Source organism: Calonectris borealis, chromosome 15 (assembly GCF_964195595.1).
Source record: "Calonectris borealis chromosome 15, bCalBor7.hap1.2, whole genome shotgun sequence".
Lineage (NCBI taxonomy): Eukaryota > Metazoa > Chordata > Aves > Procellariiformes > Procellariidae > Calonectris > Calonectris borealis.
In genome coordinates this window covers 3627842-3648349 of record NC_134326.1, presented here as the reverse complement: position 1 = coordinate 3648349, position 20508 = coordinate 3627842, and the positions used below count along the sequence as shown (strand labels likewise).

The following is a 20508-nucleotide window of genomic DNA, read 5'->3' as shown; positions in this document are numbered from 1 at the left end:
CTCTCTGCCCCTGGCCGCCCGTGGGCCCGGGTGCTGGGGGGGGCCGGGGCACTGCGGCAGCGCCGAGCGCGGAGCAGCAGTGGGCTCTTGTGGTGGAGGCAGCCAACTGCACGCGGTGCAGGCAGGGGTGCAGGCAGCGAGGTGATCCCTCCTGCCCCGCTCCGGCATCGGTGAGAGCGCAGCTGGGGTAAGCTCGTGTTTGGAGGGACGTGCCTGGTTTTGGGCTCCCCGGTGCAAGGAGGGCATTGCTGGAGGAGGTTGCAAGGAGATGCAGAGGAGTCTTCACTGTGATGAAGGATGAGGTCCTGAGCAACCCAGCCCCAAAGGGACCTGACTGGGGTGGGAGGCTGGACCAGGTGGCATGTGGAGGTCACTTTCAGCCTGTGTCACCTTCTGATTTTACGGAGAAGATGAGCACAGGGAGAGCCAGGGCCCCCTGGGAGAAGGTCCACCCACCTCTCGCAAACTTGCTGTTTGGTGTGAGAGGGTGAACCCCTCCTGGGGGACTTTTCCTTCCTCCTGAGAAAAGTCCCCCAGGAGCCTCCCCAGTCCCTGCAGGCAGCTGAGGATGGGGCAGGTCCTGGGCCACCTTGTGTATCTGCACCCAGCCCCTAAAACATCTAATGCACAGAGATGGATTAAGAAAACATCTCTCTTCTGCTGAAAAGGGAGTGACACTTCTAGAGAAGCAAAGCCTGTCTTTGAAGGGCTGAAAATTAGGACAGTTGAGGGAAAAAAGCCTGATCCCTGGTGTAAGGGCACCAGCTAGTGAGAAGCAGCCATGCTTTTACTTGCCCCACCTGGATTTGCAGCCATCTCCTGCTGAGGTCGGTGCTCTGAGGTACGGAGCTGAGCCTGGGCGAGAGCATCCCACCTTGGGGCGCATCCTGTCGCCTATGGCCTCTGTGTCCTGACCCTCAGACACCATTTCCCACCCCATGGAGCAGCTGTAGAGCAGAGATGAGACCAAGTCCCACTTCCCTGAATGGCCCACAGGACATAATAAGACCTGAGCACCCCAATGAGGCCAAATCTTGGTACGTCTTTAGTCGTGCTCATTTTGAACTCTTCTCCTTTTGATGTTGTTTTTCATTATTGGATTTGAAAAAAGTTTCTCTTGCCTTCTCATTGTTACGTTGCCCTATGCACCCCGCCGGTGAAGTGCGGCACAGCTTGTGGTTCCCAGCTAACGCCAAGCCAACCCAAAGTGACAAACAAGATTTGAAGACCTCCAGCTGTGCAGTGGAGCTCAAAATGACACGGTTGGGCTGCTCTCTGCCATGTGATGGATGGCGAGTGTGTGGTGCCTCGAGTTCGGCTCTGCACCCCTGGGAGGTTGGGGTGTCCCCTGTGTCCATGTCTTGCTCTGGAGCCTGGAGAGCAGTTGAACTTCAGAGGAGCCAGATTTTCACACCAGTAAACAGCACTTACTTCTGCTTTGGGCACTAATAGCCTCATGCAGAAGCTGAAGGATACTGCTGCAATAATTGACTATAACTGATGCTCTTCCTGAGCTTTAAATGAAAGGTTTCAGGTGCAGCCAACCTCCAAGGGGGGGAAATTTTATGTTCATAGACACAACATTGTCTATGGAGGTCTTGAAGCACCTGCATGTTGGAAACCTGCCTGTGTGTGAACAGGGAACGGGAGGAGACGTGTCTTGTTTTTAGCACCAGATCTCATTTTACTGCCTGTGCTTCTGGCAAGTCTCAGCTCAACCCCATTTTTCTTTTCTATTTTCTTTGTTAGCATTACTCTGCCCATCTTCCACCAAGATGCGGCCGGCGTGGTTTGCACCTCAGCAATGCTTTTGCAGCGTCCTGCAGCCATGCTCCCTGCAAACTGCTCATGTCCCGATGGCTCGGGGTCACAGGTCTAGTCTATAGGGATTTATTCCTGAAGCTTCGTAATAATTAATGCATTAGCTCCTCCAGCTCCTTTTCTCCTGGGCAGTCCAGATCGGTCACCAGTGCAGGTATCTGTGCAGCCGGACTGGGGACAGCACAGCTGGTGGGGGGGACAGTGCTCAGGAGGGGGTCACAGCCCTCGTCTCGGTGACAGTGACTTCTCCTCCCGGCACCAGGACTGTCACATCAGCCTTTCCCTATGGTGACTGAGCAAACTGGTGCTCAAAATCCCATCTGCCCCGCTGCCTTTGGGGAGAAAAAGGAGAGGTTTGGGGCTGCAGCAGCCTAAAGGAGCATCCTCCCTCCAGCTGGTGGGGCGGGGGCTGCACCCGCTGGGGGCCAGCACACGTGGGTGCTGGTGTCGGGGAAATATATCTCCTGGCACATCAGTGGTGGGTTGAATGTGGGGCACTTGGTGAGGTTGGCTTGTTCTGCAGATGGCTTGGGAAGCGATGGGGAGAGGGATACATCTTGCAGGGCTCCTTGGGGAACCCCCACAGTTCTCGGGCATACTATATATTTCCTTTTCTTGGTGATATTTCAGTGCGGTTCTTCTGTTCCTCTCCATCTCTGAAAAGGAAAGGCATAAAAAAAGGGAGGTGGAACGATGAGACTCCCCTCAGAAGGAAGTAGCCTTCCCACCCCCCACCCGAACGCAGGGCACGGGCAGGAGGCATCCGCTTCTCCACCCGCAGCTCCGCGGGCAGCCGGCGAGCGGGAGAGCATCCCTCCGGGAGAGCCCGCGGGCTGGCTTCGCTCGGCTGAGGAGGAAGCGAGAGCACAAAGCAGGGAAATGACCTGGCAAAGGTCACCTGGAGCTATTCCTAATAGCACCGGGTCTCCTGCCACCCCCCGCCATGGCCAAGCTGCACCGGCCCTTCCTCCCAGCGTGCTGAGCCGTGGCACTAACCCCCCCGGGGCAAAACGGCCGGTCGGCACTGGGGTGGTTTTGCTTTTGCTGTTCACTGTGGCATTAAAATTTACCATAACAGAAGAGAAGCGATGAAAGCCAGGAGCTGGGAGGGGAGGTGGGCAATGGGGAGCCTCAGGTGGGAAAATCAGGGCTGTGAGGGGAGGGATGGGAATAGGATGGAGGTATGGGGGTGCCCAGCAAGGCTGGGAAGGCAGGAGGAGAGGGGCAAGGCGGCCCAGGACACCAACGGCAGCCGCAGGGCTGCTGGAGGCTGCCTGGTAGACCAAGGGGCCACGGTGAAGATGATGTGGCTGGTGGGACTCAAACCACACCACGAGCATGCTCTGCTCTCCGTAACGGCCAAGGAAACTTCTGCAGTGACCTTCCCTCTCCTGAATGCCTTCAATCACCTTGAGACCCGAGCTTGGGGTAACTGGGCTCTGCAGGCAGCCAGCTGCCTGCTCCCCTGCCTGCTTAGGAGGAACACGTGGAACATCTTTGGGCTGTGCTACCTATGCATGCACACATCTGCGCACAGCTGGCCGGCGAGCGGGTGCTTCGGCTGTGCAGCCTCACGCGGGCTGCCTGAAGGGGGGGGCTCGGGTAAGATGCTGAAATAAGGCAAAGAAGGGATTTGGTGGTGCAAAATCAGTGCTGGGTGAGGAGCGATGCTGGAGAAATCAAAGCAAGAGCTGAGCTGGGGATAGAGCATGTGCCAAGACGGGGGGAGCCGGCCAGGACAGACGGACGTAGGGGAATGGGGGAGGCCTGACAGGACACAGCTCACGTCTGCCAGAGCCTCCTTTCTTCCCTTGTGCCCACCTGCCTGTGTTTGACATGGCAGCTCTCCCAGTGATTCATTATCTGTGTCCAGATAAAATGAAGCAATGACGTAATCAAAAGCCGTACGTTGGAAAAGGTGACGTGGGCGCATCGCCCTCAAACCGACAGCACAAGGCAGAGCAAGGAGCAGGGATTACATGACGGATTTAGACAAAATGAAAATAAATCAGAGTAAGTCCGAAATCTAACAGCGTGGGGAACAAGCCTTTGGGGGAATGCAAGAGCAGAAGTCCATCACCACCACTGGTCCTCGCAGACATCTTCCTGACGCACGCGTGAGGCTTTGCAGATGGGTTAGGGACTGTCTGCAGGAATCGCACCTTCTGTAAAATGCATTTTGCAGGTGACGGCAGGCAGTGGTGATGGTCCCTACAGGTTGGAAACCGCGAGCACTTCCACACCCCACGAGCCCCCACCCCGCCGAGGCATTGTACCAGCCCGGTCCTCCCTTTTCCTGTAGGTGGGGTTTCCATAGGAAACACGGCTGGTCCACCTCCCGGCCCCGGCCCGGCCGGCCGGACGCTGCTCCCCGGCTGGAGCCGCGGCTGTGGCAGTCCCCTCTGCTCCGGGCTGAGCGTTTCAGCCCGGGGAGCCGCTGGCTCTCCCGGCTGTCCCCTGGCGATGGCGGGGCGGGGGACAACCGACGGACTCGCTTGCCATTTCTCCTCCTTTCCAACCGGTGGCTGGTGCCTATGGGACTTGGAGATGGGAGAGGATGCTGAGGACTTGCGATCGCCGTAAGGACCATTTGGGTATGCGGCGGCAGGCGGGCAAGCCCGCAGCAGCGTGCTGGGGCAGCGGGGCGGTGGGCTTCGCCAGCAGCATGCTGCTGCTGAGCCGCTCCGCTCTCCATCTCCCAGCCTTGTGGTGGTACCTCTTCCTCTCCACCGATGCCCAGGAGGTGGCCACGTTCACGGTGCAGTACCGGGTGTTTGAAGAAGTGCCGCTGGGAACGGTGATAGGGACGCTGGCCGAGCACTTTGAGGGGGGTGAGAGCGGCGAAACGGCGGATACCTTCCAGCTGATGGAGACCCCCGGGAGGTTCCCGCTGCACGTGGGGAGCGGGGACGGGGTGCTCAGCACGGCCGGGCGGGTGGACAGGGAGCAGCTGTGCCGGCACAGCGATCCCTGCTGGGTCTCGTTCGATGTGCTGGCCGCCCGAAACCTGGCTCTGATTCACGTGGAGGTTCAAGTGCTGGACGTCAACGATAACGCGCCGCGGTTCCCCACGCCTGAGCTGGAGCTGGAGATGTCGGAGAGCGCATCCCTGCGGACACGGATCCCGCTGGACCGAGCCCTGGACGCCGACGCCGGCCCCAACGCCCGCTGCTCCTACACCCTCTCCCCCAGCGAGCACTTTGCTCTGGAGGTCATCTCCGGCTCCGATGGGATGAGGCACGCGGAGCTTGTCGTGGTTAAAGAAGTGGACCGGGAGCTGCACTCCTCCTTCGACCTCGTGCTGACAGCCACTGACCATGGGGAGCCGCCAAAATCAGGTACCGCTTTAATTAAAGTCATCGTCCTTGACTCCAACGATAACAGCCCCGTCTTTGCAGAGAGCTCTTTGATGGTAGAGGTGCGGGAGGATGCTCTGCCCGGGACCCTCCTTGTGACGGTCACAGCCACCGACCCTGACCAGGGCCCCAACGGGGAGATCGAGTACAGCCTGAGCAAGCACGCGCCCCCGGAGGTGCTGAGCGCTTTCGGCATCGATGCCCGCACAGGCAGCGTCACCCTGAAGCACCCGCTGGACTACGAGGAAACCCACGCCTACGAGCTGGACGTGCAAGCCCGGGACCTGGGCGCCAACCCCATCCCAGCACACTGCAAGATCCTGGTCAAAGTCCTGGACGTCAACGACAACGCTCCCGACGTCCACGTCACCTGGGCCGCGCAGGTCCCCGTGCTCTCCGAAGCCCTCCCCAAAGACAGCTTCGTGGCTCTGGTGACGGCCAGCGACCCCGATTCGGGAAGCAACGGGCAAGTGCATTGCTCCCTCAGTCAAGGGTACGAGCACTTCAGGCTGAAGAGGACCAACAGCCACAGCTACGTGCTGATGACCAACGCCACGCTGGACAGGGAGCTGCGTGCCGAGTACAACCTGACGTTGGTGGTGAGGGACCAGGGTGACCTCTCCTTGGCCGTGCTGAAGCACCTCACTATCTGCATCAGCGACGTCAACGACAACGCCCCCTCCTTTGAGAAGGCCACCTACGAGGTTGCTGTTGCTGAGAACAGCGAAGCACCTGCCTTCTTGCTCACCATCCGTGCCACCGACCCCGACCTGGGTTTCAACGGGAGAATCACCTACAGCATCCCAGGCTCCTCTGCTTCGGGTCTGGTCTCAATCGACCCCACCACTGGGGATGTTTTTGCCCTCCAAGCTTTTGATTACGAGCAGGTGAGGAGCCTGGAGTTCCTGGTGACCGCGGAGGATGGTGGTCACCCCAAGCTGGCGTCCAACGTCTCCATCAGGCTGGCTGTGCTTGACCAGAACGACAACGCACCCATCATCACCACGCCAGCGCTGGTGGGAGGCGCGGCCATGCTCTCTGTCCTGGTCAATGCGGAGACGGGGTGCTTCTGGGTGGTCCCTGGGAACGGGAGCACCCAAGGGACTGCAGCGGTGACCAATGCAACACTCGTGTCGTGTGCCGGCGCTCCCTTCCTCTTCACCATCGCGGCCAGGGATGCGGACTCTGGCATCAACGGGGCTCTCCGGTATGATCTGGTGGGTGGGGATGACGCCGGGCTCTTCATCCTGGACCCTCTCTTGGGGCAGGTCTTCCTTAATGCCAGCAACACCAGCAGCCTTGCCGGCAGCGAGCGGGAGCTGGTGGTTCGGGTGAGTGATGGAGGGGACATCCCCCTGCACGCCCTGGCCCGGGTCCGCTTAGTTTTCCGGCATCACGGGGCGTTCTCCAAAATCTCAGCCCAGGATCCTGGGTGGCTGAGCCCGTCTGTGGTGGCCGTTATCTGCCTGGCTGCTCTCCTGGGCGGGTGCCTTCTCCTTTCGGCTTTAACCCTGTCTTTGCGTAAGAAGGAGAAGAAGGACGGCATGGCCTACAACTGCAGGGAGGCAGAGGACGCCCGCAGGCAGCAGCAGCTCAAGAAGCCGCACAGGCAGATCCAGAAGACGGATATCCACCTCGTCCCGCTGCTCCGGGGCCGGCCCCGGGAGGCTGAGTCCCCCCATCCCTGCCAGGAGGATCTGCCCGGCACAGCCGCCCCTGCGCCGGGGGGCTCCCCGCAGGCTCCCCTCCACCTCACCCCCACTCTCTACAGGACCCTGAGAAATCAGAGGACCCAAAAGGACTCAGATGAGCAGCAGGGGACCTTCAACCTGCCCATCCTGCAGCGCCGGCCCTGCCAGCCCCACAGACTGAAAAACTCGGCCAAAGAGGCTGCGAGCCCCCCGGATGCACCACCGCACTGCAAAAGCTTGGTGAAGCCACCACAGGGGCCCGTGGGAGAGCCCCCGCTGCCACCCAACCAGCCTATGGGTGCTGGGGGACCTGAGCAGCCCCAGCCCCACCAGCACATCCTCAGGAGCCTGGTCCGGCTGTCGCTGGTGGCACTGGCGGAGCAGAGCCCCAACGGGGAGTTCGCGATGGAATCTCCCCCGGTGCAGGTAGGAGCTGCCCCGCGCGTTGCTGGAGGCGTGGACACCCCCCCCCCCCAAATCCTTCCTCGCCCAGGTCTTGCACACCCTGGGGTGGTGGGAATGAGCAACCTGATGGTCTTTGCTTGGTCCCTTCTCCCATCGCTGGGCAGAGGTGCCCCAGCAGTAGGGGCTGGGTGGGATGAACGGCCACCCCACCGCGGGCAGGGTCCCCCCGTGCCCACCAGGAAGCCCTGGGAGCTGGGGTGGAGGATGGCTGTCACACGGGGAAGGGGACAACCCCAGGGGAGCGTGCGGGCAGAGACGGCGCAGGGGAAGCACTGGGGCCAGGTGGGCTGCCCGGCCCCTTGTTTTTCCCCACCGCGTGGGGATGCTGAACCATCTGCAGGAGGAGGAAACGCTATAAAAAGGCCGGGGGGCTCGGAGGGGACGTCCTGGCAGGAAGCAGCTTGCGTGGCGATCGCCGGGGCTCAACAGGCTTTTCCTGCCTTACAGCAAATCTCCCAGCTGCTCTCCCTGCTGCACCAGGGCCAGTTCCAGCCCAAAACAAACCACAGGGGAAACAAGTACACGGCCAAGAATGGCAGCAGGTAAGGCTGGCTCTCAGCCCTTCCCTTCCCCACGCCCCGTTCCCCTGCGTCTCTGCTGCCTCTGCTTCGGCCCCGCTGGCCCCAAGAGCCTCCAAGGACAGGAGACACCAGGGCAGCAGACACACAAGGCAAAACCTCGTCCCTGGTTTTGCTGACCTGAGACTGGGGAGGTAGGTCCTCCCTTCAGGGGACGGCTGTTCTCCTCTGGTCCTGGCTCCCCGTTAGCATCCAGCTAGGGCTGCTCTTTGCCTCCTTCCTGGGAAACCTTGGGCAGCTCCTTCCACACCCACCTGAGCTCCCCCACAGCCATGAACCTTCTGCCCGTCCTTGCTGGGGGAACACCGATGTGTTCAAGTGCGATGGAAAGGTGCACGGATGAGCACAGAGGGTCCCAGCTTTGCACGCAGCAGCACAAGGCTCTGGGTGCTTTCTTAGAGATGCTGTTGCCTGTTGATGTGAGTTCAGGGCATCTGTCCCTGGGCCAGGAGGCTAGCAAGGGAGAGACCCTGCTAGCAGGGATGGGAAGGACTGGGTGCTGAAGGTGTTCCCAGGGACAAACTTTATGGTGTTACCATTAAATTACAGTGTTGGCACCTCTGGGTGAATGCTCCCAAGGATGCCAGGGCTTCATTACTGCCTCACCATGTCCCCCTTGTCCTGCCCAGGCCATGGGCAGACCCAGCTTTCTCCACCTTTCTCATCATGATCTCCACCTGCTGAGGATGGGGAGGGAGGGAGAGCCGCCCTGGGGCTGCTGGGGCAGGGCGGGACTGCATTGCTCCTCGCCTGGTCCTGCACGTGGGCAGCTCCTCCGAATGCACAGGGAAGAGCCAGCAGCTCCCTCTTTGCTCAGGATCTCCCTGCAGAAGGATAAAACCCCTCTCGGGCAAGAAATGTGGAGCAGCCCCATGTGTAGCCCAGCACCCAGCTGGGGCCCAGTTTTCAGAGGGTCCGTGGTTCCTGATCCCAGTGCTTTTGTTCATGTGTTTTGTTTTGTTTTTTTAAAAAAACCCAAAAACCAAAACCCAAACCAAACCAAAACAACAAACCCAAAACTCATTAATTGGTGGGGACTGAAATGATTATGCCTCCGGTACTGTGAACGATGCGCTGAGGGGATGCCCACACCCCACCTCTGGGTCATTTTATGGGGGGTAAAGACAACCACCTTTAAAGTAATGGGCGGGGCAGGGCCGTGCTGAGGGTTGAAGTGCGATGTGAGCGTTTTGGCCCCCTCGCAGGGCGGCGGGGCTGGACGCTGACTGCCTGAGCACAAAGGACAGCGGGCACGGCGAGAGTGAGGCGGAGGACCGCGATTCGGAGAGCGGGTTTGAGCTCTCCGTGCAGCAGCTGGTGGGAGAGGAGCTGGAGACCCTCCTGGAGCCGCAGGCAGGTGAGGTGGCCTCGCTACCGGGACCATGCTGGGGCTGGTGGGGGGCTCTAGCAGCAGGGTCTCCTCAAATAACACATGAACCTCATTCAGAAGATAAAACTGGCTGGCCTGTGGCAAGCCAGGGGACATCTCATCTCCTAGGGTGGCTCTGACAGTGGCAGATGCTTGGAACAGCATGTATAGACCGTCCTATGCTGTTGGTACCAGGGAGTTTACAGCAAAGGGACTTGCTGAGTTTCACATTGGATTTTTTCATGTTTAATGACTCTTGGTAGATCTTTCCCCCCATGGATGTGCCTGCTGTTGTGGAGCTGATTTGTGAGGTTGGCCTCTGTAGGGGTGAAGTCCAGTTTAACTGTGCACCCTGTGAACGCTCTGCTTCCCATGCTGACCTGGGCCCCTTCGTTTCATGGTCTCCTAGTCCATGCAGAGTGAGAAAGGTGAAGCGTTGGCCTTGTCGAGCCCCTCATGATGTTATAGACCCTTTGAGCCCCATCAGGCACCTATTTCCTACCAGGCTGAACTTGTCCAGTCTTGTCTCCTGTGACCAACCTGTTACTAATTTTAGTGTATCTTTACGAGATGGGGTGACTAGAATTGTGTGCAGTGTTTAGGATACATCTACACTGGTGGTATCAGGAGGTCTTCTGGTGGTATAAGGAGGTCTTCTCCTGCCCAAGCTCCATGCTGAGCTGTTACCAAACTGTTCATGGTGACTCCCAAATCCCTCCTCTGCGTGGTGGGAGAGTCATCAATACATGACGTGTCGTTCCGCATGACAATTATCCAACGGTTGGTGTCACAGAAATCCCCCAGCCCCTTTTTGCTCATGGCACTCTACCATTAGGTCCTTCAGCAACCCCCTGCTTTTATGTCGTTGGTGTTTTAGTCAACACCAATGCCACCCACTTCTCCATGTCACTTATCACTATGTTGAACGGATACTCTGGGACTCCACTAATAACCTCCCTTTGTGGGGAAGATTATTTATTCCTACCTTCGCTTCCCGGCTTTTAACACACACTAGTCCCTGACAGAACCTGGCTGTTAATTCAGGGACAGCTCAGGCCCCCTGCGAGCCTGGCTGGTGCTCTTCTGCAAGCTCAGCTGTCCTCTGTCAGCCAGGACTCTTCATCCACCTCTTCCGAAGACGCCAACGAATTTGCCAAACACAATTCCCCATCTTGCAAATGTCACGTCAGTTCTTGTCTGAATAGCAGGTACTCGGCTGTCTGCTGAGTTTTGCATATAATGATTTCTATGAATTTGCCTGCACTAGATTCACCATCACGCGCTTAAAAAATCATGTCACAATTTCTACCTTCCCTTCCTCTGATACCGAATTCATTTGAAGCAGTAGTTAACGAACAGCAGTTAATAAACCAAGCAATTTCATATCTGAGTTCCTCTAGCACTCCAGGGTGAATACCATCTGGGCCATTTTCTACATGTTCCTTTTATTGATTTGTTCTAAAAATCTCTTCTACTGGCATTTCAATTTGAAAGAGTTGGGCTGACTCACGTCCTGCAGCAGAAATTTCATTGTGGAGCCTCTGCGCTCCTCCACAGCAAGAGGAACTCATTGAGGTTTGCTGCTGTGGTCGTTTGAATTCCGGAGTTGGGCATTTTCTGTGCTCTTGCTTAGAGGGAGAACCACGCTGCTTCTCTCTGTTTGCCTTCCTGCCCTTTTATTCTAGTAAGGAGCAAACGAAGGAAAGGCTGAGTGAAACGAGAGCTGCAAGCTTCCTCAGATTTAGAGGTCCTGCAGGCCATAGCAGGGAGCAAGACGCTGCCCAGCTCCATCCCATGGGTGTGCTGACGTGCACCGGTCCCAGTAAGGGGACTGGTGGACCCGCTCAGCAGATCCAGCCCTGCCCAGAGAGGTAGCATCCTAGAGAATCTGTGCTATGGCGAGGCATATCCATGAAGTGCCATCTCCCATGCTTCTTGGATTAGATAGGAAAAAAACCCCTTTTGCCAAATTACTGGAATTTCACAGCGAACACCACTGGTGCACGCTGAGGCTATGCCAGTGTGGCTTCCTGTGCCCGCAGTAGTGCTGGACGTGACAAAAGAGGCTGCCCTGGTTCAGTGGTGAAAAACAACCTTAACCGTGATCCCAGACCTTCCCAAAAAGGCAACGGAGCGCAGACGGCGGAGCTGCTGGACTCTTTCCTCCTCTCCCAAACGCAAACAGAGAAGTGGACTTGCATCCTGAGGGAGGGAGGAAGGAAGCGTTGCTTGTGCTCAGGAGAAGGGCGACGGCTGGCTGAGCCTGTCAGCCTTTGTGCTGTCTGCAGCGGGGGGAACGGCGCGAGGCGTCTGTCCCAGCCAGCTACCTGTTGTTTATGCTGTACGCATCGGGCTGCGGGCTGAACTCCCAGCACCCAGCACCGTCTATTAACACCTATCCCCCACCAGCGAAAGAGAGCGCTCGCAGCGGCAGATGAGAGATATAACTTTATTGATTATAAAAACAACCCCTGCTCCCAAAACACCATTAAAATAAGGCAGTAAAGAGTTCTCGGTCAAATTAAACATACATTTACAAGATTTCACGGTCACAGGACCATCAGCCCACCGAGTCTTGGCTCTCACCACAGCGACCAGACTACTGTTGTGCCCTGCTCCAGAGCTGAAGCATCAAAATATTCAGGGAATGCAGTGGCTTTTGCAGACTGAGCAAAACTGTGGATGTTTTAGAGCAAAAACATGGGACTTCGGCATGCTTGGGAGATCCCTTAAGGAACAGTCACTGTGACTGAAAGAAAATACTGAGATTGCGGAAAGAAATCCTGGAAGTTAAGCAACACAAAAGAATTTTGGGGCTTCAGCTGAAACAAAATCTAAGTGATATATCTGCCTTTCTTTCCTTACCAGCTTTGAATCCCAGCCCTCACCCACACCCCACCCCAGGACACAGTTGTTTTTCAGAGAAAAAGGACTACTTAGTTGGCTGAGGAAGGAGCCTTGTCTCAGTGATTGACTAGCCGCCGACCGAGGACCACGTGTCCCAGGCCGTGGCAGGGTATTGATTATCTTCTGGAAGCAGCATGACAAGTGCATTAGAATGGGGACCCACCTTTCAGAGGTCACTCGATAAGTCAGAGCCACATAATGATAATGACAGCAGCTCTTGCCACCCGATCGGGGCCGTTGTGTTTTGTTACCAGACACCAGTTATTTGTGTTGCTGCTCTCTGCCTCAAAAGTGTTTCACAAACCTGGCAGTCGCTTCGAACCTCCCAGTGGTTCTAGGTTACGCTTTGGAAACGAAGCAGTGCGTTTGGCAGCGTCTGTGCACCACATCACGGAGTCTTGTTTACCAACTGCAAAGCTCTACCTTAAAAAACAAGAACCCCCGCTTCCTTTCCTGCCGTCTGATGAGGAAGCTATTCCAGGCTTAGCCTGCTGTGGGGTCCCTTCCTTTAATTTCCAGTATATGTTTATTCATGGACAGTTATAATCACTTCTTCTTTTGCCAACACTATTTTAAGCATAAAGATTTCCTTTGTTGGTGCTTATCTCTTCAAAATAATGACGGGTTGCAGTCAGATCCCCAGTGAGCATTTGCTTCCTTAGGCTAAGCAACCCCTGCCTCTTGGGGTCTCCATCATGCAAGCCTGGACTCACTCCTGGTTTTGTCTCAATATTTTTCTCCGCACTTCTGTCATTTCAGATCCTCTTTCCTACGGATGGATAATCAGATTTGTATGTAATACTCCTAATCAGGTCTCACCAGACCTAGTAACAATACCATGGCTATATCTTCATGCCAACAGGGCATACCTTGACCAACACACTGTATGATTTCATTTGCCCATTTCGGGGCAGAATCACATTACTGGTACACTAACGAGCCTGCAGCCAACACCCACACCAGGCTCCCACTGCTCCTCATCTGTTTCCAATTGATGAACAACTACTTTATAGCTCAATTTTTTGTTACTAGTCTTCAACCATCCAGCTGTGCGTTTTATAATCCAGAATTTCATTCTACTTCTGTTATTATTGCTTTCACAATAACCCATTGCTTTTTGGTCTCAATATGCTTGCTTAGCAGCAAATTCCCATCCTAGAGTGACCCTTAAGGGAAGTCCACCAGTGACCTTTCTGGCTGATACTTCCCCCTTGAAAGCTTTCCATTGTCATCTTCCCTTTAGCCAGTCCTAAACCCTCACTTTCTCTGGCTTTGCTAGCAATTTAGTGAAGTGCCACTTGAGGCTGCAACAAATAAGAAAGCAAAGTGATTCTAGTGGTTATTATATTAAAAAAACCAAAACAAAAAACCCAGAAGTTTTTAAACCAGTTCTAGTTTGTTTGGTTTTTTTAAGCTGCTGGTTTGAATGATGCTGCTGGTAGCTTATCTCTAGAGCTGTTTACAATCAGTCCTCTGACAGTTGATTTCAGGAAGTCTCCTCACTTCTCAGTATTTTTTTTTCTTTCTTTTTTTTTTTTTCCCTCCTCTCTCCTGTGGTGTCCTACTCCACATCTCACCAACAGTTCTTGTTTTCACTCCCTCCAGAGCTGGCCCTCAAGAGGCTGACGGCTGCTGACCCAGCATGGGTGGCTCGGCTCTCCTTGCCGCTCACCAGCAACTACAAGGACAACGTCTTCTCCCCTGACTCTCTGCATTCACCTCAGGATGAGGAAGCTGCAAGGCAGGAGAAACCAAGGACCTTCGAGACCTTCGGCAAAGGTGCCGGGGCTGACTCGAATGCTGCTGGGACAAGACTGGCCAGCACTTTCCTTTCAGAAATGAGCACCCTCTTTGAAATGATTTTGTCCCAGAAGGTCCAAGTCCACAATGAAACAGGCTCGGGGCTTCTGCGGCAGCTGTCGGCACGTGGGAAGAGCCTTGGACTGGAAGACAGTGCTCCTGTTCTGTAGGCAGCTTGGTGGCTGTGATAAGGAGATGAAGAGTCAGACAGAGCTTCGTTCTGCATTCGGGGTGCACACGTGTGCTTTAACAGGGTCATTGTATCATCCACATCTAGACTGATCACGACAGGCATATTTCTTCCTTTGCCTCACCCCATCAAATTTCTCCATGACTGATTTCACCTTGTTTAGATCCCTTCTACCTGCCTGTTCTTGCCTTCCTACCTTTCCTCCTCTTCCACCCTCATCTTTCACCTTACCACCACGTTCAAGTCACGCAACAGCAGGAGGGCCCGTCCCGCCCAGGGCAGGCCGACTGAGGGGAGGGGTTGTGAGATTAACCACAAGCACAACACAGTCAGCGACATCCACGTGATTATAGACTGTGCACCACGGACAATAAAATATTGCAGTCATGGACTTTGCAACATGCTGCAGAGTTTGGCTCCAGGATGTCAGTTCTTATTTAAATAAATTTGTTTTTTTCTAACACTACCATCTCTGGAACAAGGTACAGTATAGGTGACATGATGATATATCTGCAGAAAGCCTGAAATGGCAGCTCAGAAAGGGAGATCTGCCTGTGTGGTGGTGCATTCATACCCCCCCTTTCTCTGTTGTCTCCCACCGATCCTTTCAGCTTTTGTGGTTCTACCACTGTGAACTTGGCATTTTGTAAAACGCCCCAAAATCAGCACTTCTGCTCTGGCATCTCCGCTGTGGCTGCACTAGGTGCCCATAATTTCCTTCTCCATGCTCTCTTTTGAGGCCATGAGATTTTGGAGGGTAGTCCTTGCCCAGAAGCAGACAACAGATGGCTGGAGTCTGCCAAAGGCAACCTGGGAAAAGGGAAGCGTGAAAACACTGTTTTGAAATATTCAGTCACAAGCTTCAACCATATTACGGGTTTTCACTTTGATCGCATGTATGTGAGCTGTAAGACAGTTTTAGGATAATAGCACGTGTAGGAAAACTAGGATACAGATATCGGTAACAGAGGAAGAAGCACACAGGTGGTGTTAGCCGTGGGGACTTGCACTCGCAGAGAATGGAAAGACAACAGTGGCAGAAGCATCTGGAGTGCGTTTGTAGGCTTACGCAGCGCTGCATGGATGGCAGGTAAGCGCTTCTGGATCATGCACACATAGGACTCTCTTCTGTACCATAGTTTGTGCCTTCCAACTATGATACAAAACACCAGAACAAATGTGGGGCATGCTGGCAAAGCGGCTGTATAGGTGAGAGGAGAGTGATGCTATGGGAATGAGGGTAAGCCATTGCCTCCACTGCTAGCAACGCACAACGTCGTTGCTTGCCGAGTGACCACAAAAGCGAGGCTGAGAAGAGACTGCCAGCCTCCCCTCCGTCAGAGTGCTTCATACACACTGCTTGCTTTCCTTCACCATCTTTACATTAAAAACACTGCACCAACTTCTCCACAGATACCGCAGTTCACAACACAGGTTTCTCCAAAGCTAATTTGCTCATGGTGGGGCTGTCGCATCAGGTGTCTTTGTGTGATATTTTTGGCTTTCATTTTACTCTTAAGTTGAAAAAGAACAGGCGGCAAGACCCAGCAGACATGATCCTGGGGCATCTCAAAGGTGTCTTACTTGTGTTGCTTTTCCATGCACCTAGAGGTGACAGTGCCCTGCTTTTAGTGTGTACACACACAAGCCACAGCAGCAGACAATCACACAGATAATTTAAAGCAGAATAAATGAGAAAGTTATCCCTTTCTATTGCTCTTGGGACCAAATGGCAAAAGCAACAGAGTAAGATTTCCCCAGGTAGGCTCTTTAATACCCAAAATATCCACTGTCGTATTTGGAGTCTCCAAAGTGCTTCACAGCACTTTACAGACCCCATCTCTGGCAATAAACTACACTGATGGGTTTGCCCCAGCCTGCTTATACTGCCGCACTGCTAATAAAAATGGCTTGCTGTGTTGTTTCACAAACAAAGCAGGCTCTTGCACCAAAACAATGACAGTGAGCCAAATCCTTACTGAGGTGCAGCTGTGCAAACCACGAGGGAGGCATATCTGTGGCTGCGAGGACATGCAGCCCTACGGGATTCCTCTGCACCTTGGGAACGCTCACAGAGGACAAACACACGCCACAACCCCACATCTTCCTCTGGAAAGTTACTTTGATGTGCCTGTCAAAGGACAAACTTTACACAAAAATACATTATAGTAAGAAGATTAAAAAGGAGACAAATTCCTCTCTCGGTTCAATTTCCTGATTCTGCAAACTGCTTTCAACCCCCCCAACCCTTACCCCGTCCTGTCCTGACCAACGCGTAAGCATGCTGTGGATTATCACAGAATAGGAAATCCACCCGAGGAATTTCCTGCTAATTGTATCCTGCCTGATAAAGGAAATGGTCTAAGAAAGTTTGGTCTGAGCAGAAAGAGAGACCAGACTAGAAGAACAATCAGATGTGTTGAGCTCTGGCTGTGCCCCTCCCTTGCTGAATGGAGACCACAGCAAGTTCAGGATGGGGCCATTGCCTTTGTTTTTCAGAGCCTGATCTACACAAAGCACCAGAGCACCACGGCTACAGGAAGCTGGACAGTTTGTACAGATGCCCTTCAACCAGTTTAAACTGGTGTGGACAAATGTCTTTTTCCGGATTCAGCTGCCCCAGTGGAAGAAATTATCATACCAGCTGCTCGCCGCTGTCTGCCTGACAGTGGTTACTGCCCGCTGGGAGCATCCCTTATCCACTTCAGTCAAAATGAGCTGGCGTGCTTAGCAAACATGTACAATATAAATTTTGAAGAAAACCTTGCTCATCGTGACTCAAAGGGGTGTACCCAGAGGAGCACCTCACCGCCAGAGCTGAAGGAGTAATAACTGGGGACCGAAGGGCACTGACAATGCTGCAGGATGGCTGAGGACAGCCGCTACTTTCACCAGTACAGGTGGATCCACAAGCCATATCCCACAAAAACCTGTGCCCTAATAATCAGAATTCACTCTCTTGCTTGCACAGGTTTGAAGGCAGATTAAACTGCCACGATGGCAACGTAGAGACAAGCCCAGATTGTGCTGGTAGCAGAACCACCCTAGCTGGTAGCTAGGGAACAGCTAGCCTTGAAGTGAGATCAAATTGCCTCAGAGGGTGCAGGCCAGGCCCATCACAGAGATAGCTGCCAACACCACCATATGGTGGCTTGTAAACCTCTCTGGGGGACTGTGTGCAAGATGCGCAGGGCTACTGGAGTTACAGCCCCAAATCATATCACCGCGGCATGGTGGGAGTCTATACATAGCTCTACGCGGAAAGGTAGGAGCATAAGAAAGGTCCTTGTATTGGAAGGTAGAGGGCCAGGCAACATGGTGGCATAGGAGATATCACAAGGTTTATTCTCAAAACCCCGGTATTTAAAAATGGCTCCTGTTCCATTAACAGAAAGCTTTGTCTTTCCACTCACTGCTAGCTTGCTTCCAGCCCCACGCAGATTAAGAAGGGCTGCCTTCCCTTCTGCCTGCTGGCTTCACTTACCGACTGCTCTAATAACAGCAGTGGTGGGGCTCCAAGCGCTGCAGTTCCAGCGGCGTTGCCCTGTTTCCGAGCGCACGGCTCCATCCTGCGCTGCCGAGCGTCATCATGTGGAGTCCGTCTGCGCTCCAAGAGTGGGGCAGGGAGAGGGCAGATTGTCTTGGCTGGGTGGCGTGGAGGCCTGCAGGCACACGCTCGATAGCCCAGAAACAGGGGCTAGAGGAAGAGGCTCTTATTCCAGAAGGGAATGGATGCTTTGTTCGCACATCTGAAAGTACATTAAAACAAGGTATTAATGATGCATCATACTATGGGAACGGCTTCTCCACTTCAGCTCAACTGGAAATAGCTGGTATGAAGTGGAAAGAACTGAAAAGGAGAAGTGCTCCCTTCCCTTGAGTAAAAAGGACTCCTTTTTGCCATGGCCCTGTGCTACCCTTCCTCTGGCAACACAGGCCCTGCTTTTATGGGGTCACTACACGATGCAGTCCCGCACACCCTCTTGCGCCGCCGCCCGTGGTACCTTCCACCTCCTCTTCTAACACTCGCAGTCTCTCCCGGGAGTTCCTGTTCCCCGCAGCAGCTGACTGTCGGTAGTGTCTCATCGCTTCTGCCAGGTCCTGCTGCACTCCAAGGCCCTTCTCATAGCAAACGCCCACGTGGTACCTGCTTTGGGCATCCTAGCCACAGGAGAAAGCACAGCAATCAGCCCCACACGATGGAGAAGTGACGACAGCACACAGAACAAGAACAGAGAGTCTTTAACACCTTCTTTAAAGTTTACTGCTTTATCTTTGGCCACCTTCTTTAAAGTTTACTTCTCTATCCCTCTGCCCATATCTTCAGTAATTTAGTCCCTTCTCCGAGAGCATAGTAAAGCAGAATTTCTTACCAGCTATCTCTGGCTCCGCTCCCTCCTATCCCTTTCCAATTAAATTCACCGATTTCCCTTCAACATCCAGGTCCGAGTCATGGGAACAAAGGAACAGCTGTCTCCGCAGAGCGTCTCGATTGTCTCGGGGGTCAGAGCTAAGAGGACTTGGGCAGCCTTGACTGCACCCACATCCTGATCACACCCAAACTGCGCACGCCCTGCGGACTGCCCTACTACAGTTCACGCAGAAGCCTTGTAAAAACGTAACAACTACCAGAGAGGTACTTGCTGCCAAGCGTCAGGCCTTCAGCACAAATGTGCACCACCGTCTTGCTCAGCCCCACCTAATTATATTCCAGAAGAAATCTCAAGCAGCAGAAATGAAGTCAAGCAAGTAAGTGCTAGAGCAAAAGCACCTAAACTACTCAGACATACGAAACTGCTGAGAACGAACTAGAAAGTAGAGGATGTCACTGCAGAGGAGTCAGCGAAGCCAAAACCAAACCTGTGATATGTTTACGTGTCGGCTGTGCACTTTATCTTTGAGATCCAATAGAAGGCACAGGGTGTCACAGATAGCAAGAAAGCAAGATGACGGCCCTGAAGACATTGAAAAGACAGCATGGGCTAATGGTCACACAGACCTTTTCCAGCAAAAAAAGCCAGCAACATAACTTGAAGAGTATGATTGCCAAAAACATGATCTTACAAGGCTTTATAAAAAAAGAAAAGAAGAAAAATAAAAAGAAACAAGGAAGCAAGTAGCAAGTTTTAATAAAGCCATGAGAAAAGAACATATTGCAAGTGTTGCTGTCTGGGATGTAGCTGGTAGAGGAAAGCGAAGAACTCAATGAGTGGGTGCTTTGCAAAATGTTGCAAGTCTCGGTTTATGACAGCAATAAACTTCTTTAGAGATGAAATAAACATGTTGAAGGATTGGCACTTCAGATGTGACAAGAGACAGGGTTAAATAAGTATGAAGTATTCCACCAGCCGTCTCTTATATGATGAACGCCTCAAAGACAAACCACACGGAGAAGAGATCCCCAAATTAGCATGGCATAAATGACTGCGATATACTTTGAAATCTGAAGGTCAGATTCAGCTCTCCAACAACTCTCTTTAATATGGTTTTTATATTCTATGGTCGCACGCATAAAATAAGGGAGGATAAAAAGTGGTAACCAAAGTAAAATGCAGTTCTCTGAAGCGTCGTCGTATTTGGAAGAACACTTGTCAGAGTTCCCCCCTCAGCTCTAGCACAGAGCAACAACCTGAGAGAGAAACACTGAACCCACGACTTTTTGTGCCTGTTTTCCCTTTTTTGGAGTTGTAGCTAAACAATGCCGTCCTTGCCTCACCCATATCCAGTATTCTTTTAACCAACTAAACATAAACTCATACTCCAGGGTAATGGGAAAAGAACATACTCATGGAGCCCTTCTCCCAGCAGAACGCGTGGGAGAGCATGCACAAGCATGCCACCAAGGATGAGGCTGTGGCACATCCGCAGCCGGCATCCATTGGGAAGCAGAGGTGGGAAAGATGATTGGGTTCTGAGAACTGTCATGGCTGTGACCAAAACATGCCAAACACAGATCTACTGGGGGTACCCCTGGCACCTGCAGTTACCTGCTAGATTTTCTGTTGTTAAGGGCTTACTAGGCATTCAGTAAATGACAATCATCTATTTAATGAGATAATTCATCATTGTATTGTGCAGCATATGCTTCTGACATCAGGCTGCAAGAAGGGAGTCAATGATGCAGCTTATGAGAGATCTTTAGCAGATTTGGAATTAAATACCGTATCAACCATCATGAACATGATGTCTGAGCTGCTGGGGCTAGTCAGGTCTAGTCTCACCACTGATCTGACAGTGTCTGCATTCTTAAAAGTGGGTGAAAACTGAAGTGGTAAAGTTTGCAAGTGATGTTGTGCCATTCACAGCACAACAAATATACTGTAAAGAATTA

General features: G+C 53.4%; 2 protein-coding genes across 6 annotated transcripts in view; one reads left to right on the top strand and one right to left on the bottom strand.

The window, feature by feature from the left end:
- Positions 1–4417: 4417 nt before the first annotated feature.
- On the top strand, positions 4418–14157 carry PCDH12 (protocadherin 12). The gene is made up of 4 exons (XM_075164844.1): positions 4418–7294; positions 7781–7875; positions 9117–9268; positions 13793–14157. The coding sequence occupies exons 1-4, from the start codon at positions 4418–4420 to the stop codon at positions 14155–14157; spliced, it is 3489 nt and encodes a 1162-aa protein (XP_075020945.1).
- DELE1 (DAP3 binding cell death enhancer 1) overlaps positions 11716–20508 on the bottom strand; it is a 22563-nt gene continuing 13770 nt past the window's right edge. For 4 of the 5 annotated variants that reach the window (XM_075164021.1, XM_075164023.1, XM_075164024.1 and 1 more), the window contains 3 exons: positions 18182–18338; positions 17662–17926; positions 11716–14169 (listed from right to left, as the gene is read on the bottom strand). In XM_075164021.1, coding sequence (XP_075020122.1) covers positions 17670–17926; positions 18182–18338 — 414 coding nt within the window. In that variant the 3' untranslated portion in view covers positions 11716–14169; positions 17662–17669. Of the gene's footprint in view, positions 14988–17661; positions 17927–18181; positions 18339–20508 lie in introns of all 5 variants that reach the window. The other variant, XM_075164022.1, reaches the window with a different exon arrangement.

Bases quoted from the DNA above. Each gene is read 5' to 3' on its own strand.
- PCDH12 (XM_075164844.1), top strand. From the start codon at position 4,418: ATGCGGCGGCAGGCGGGCAAGCCCGCAGCAGCGTGCTGGGGCAGCGGG. The intron at 7,295-7,780 runs GTAGGAGCTGCC...CCTGCCTTACAG, and splicing joins TGGAATCTCCCCCGGTGCAG to CAAATCTCCCAGCTGCTCTC. The intron at 9,269-13,792 runs GTGAGGTGGCCT...CACTCCCTCCAG, and splicing joins CCTCCTGGAGCCGCAGGCAG to AGCTGGCCCTCAAGAGGCTG.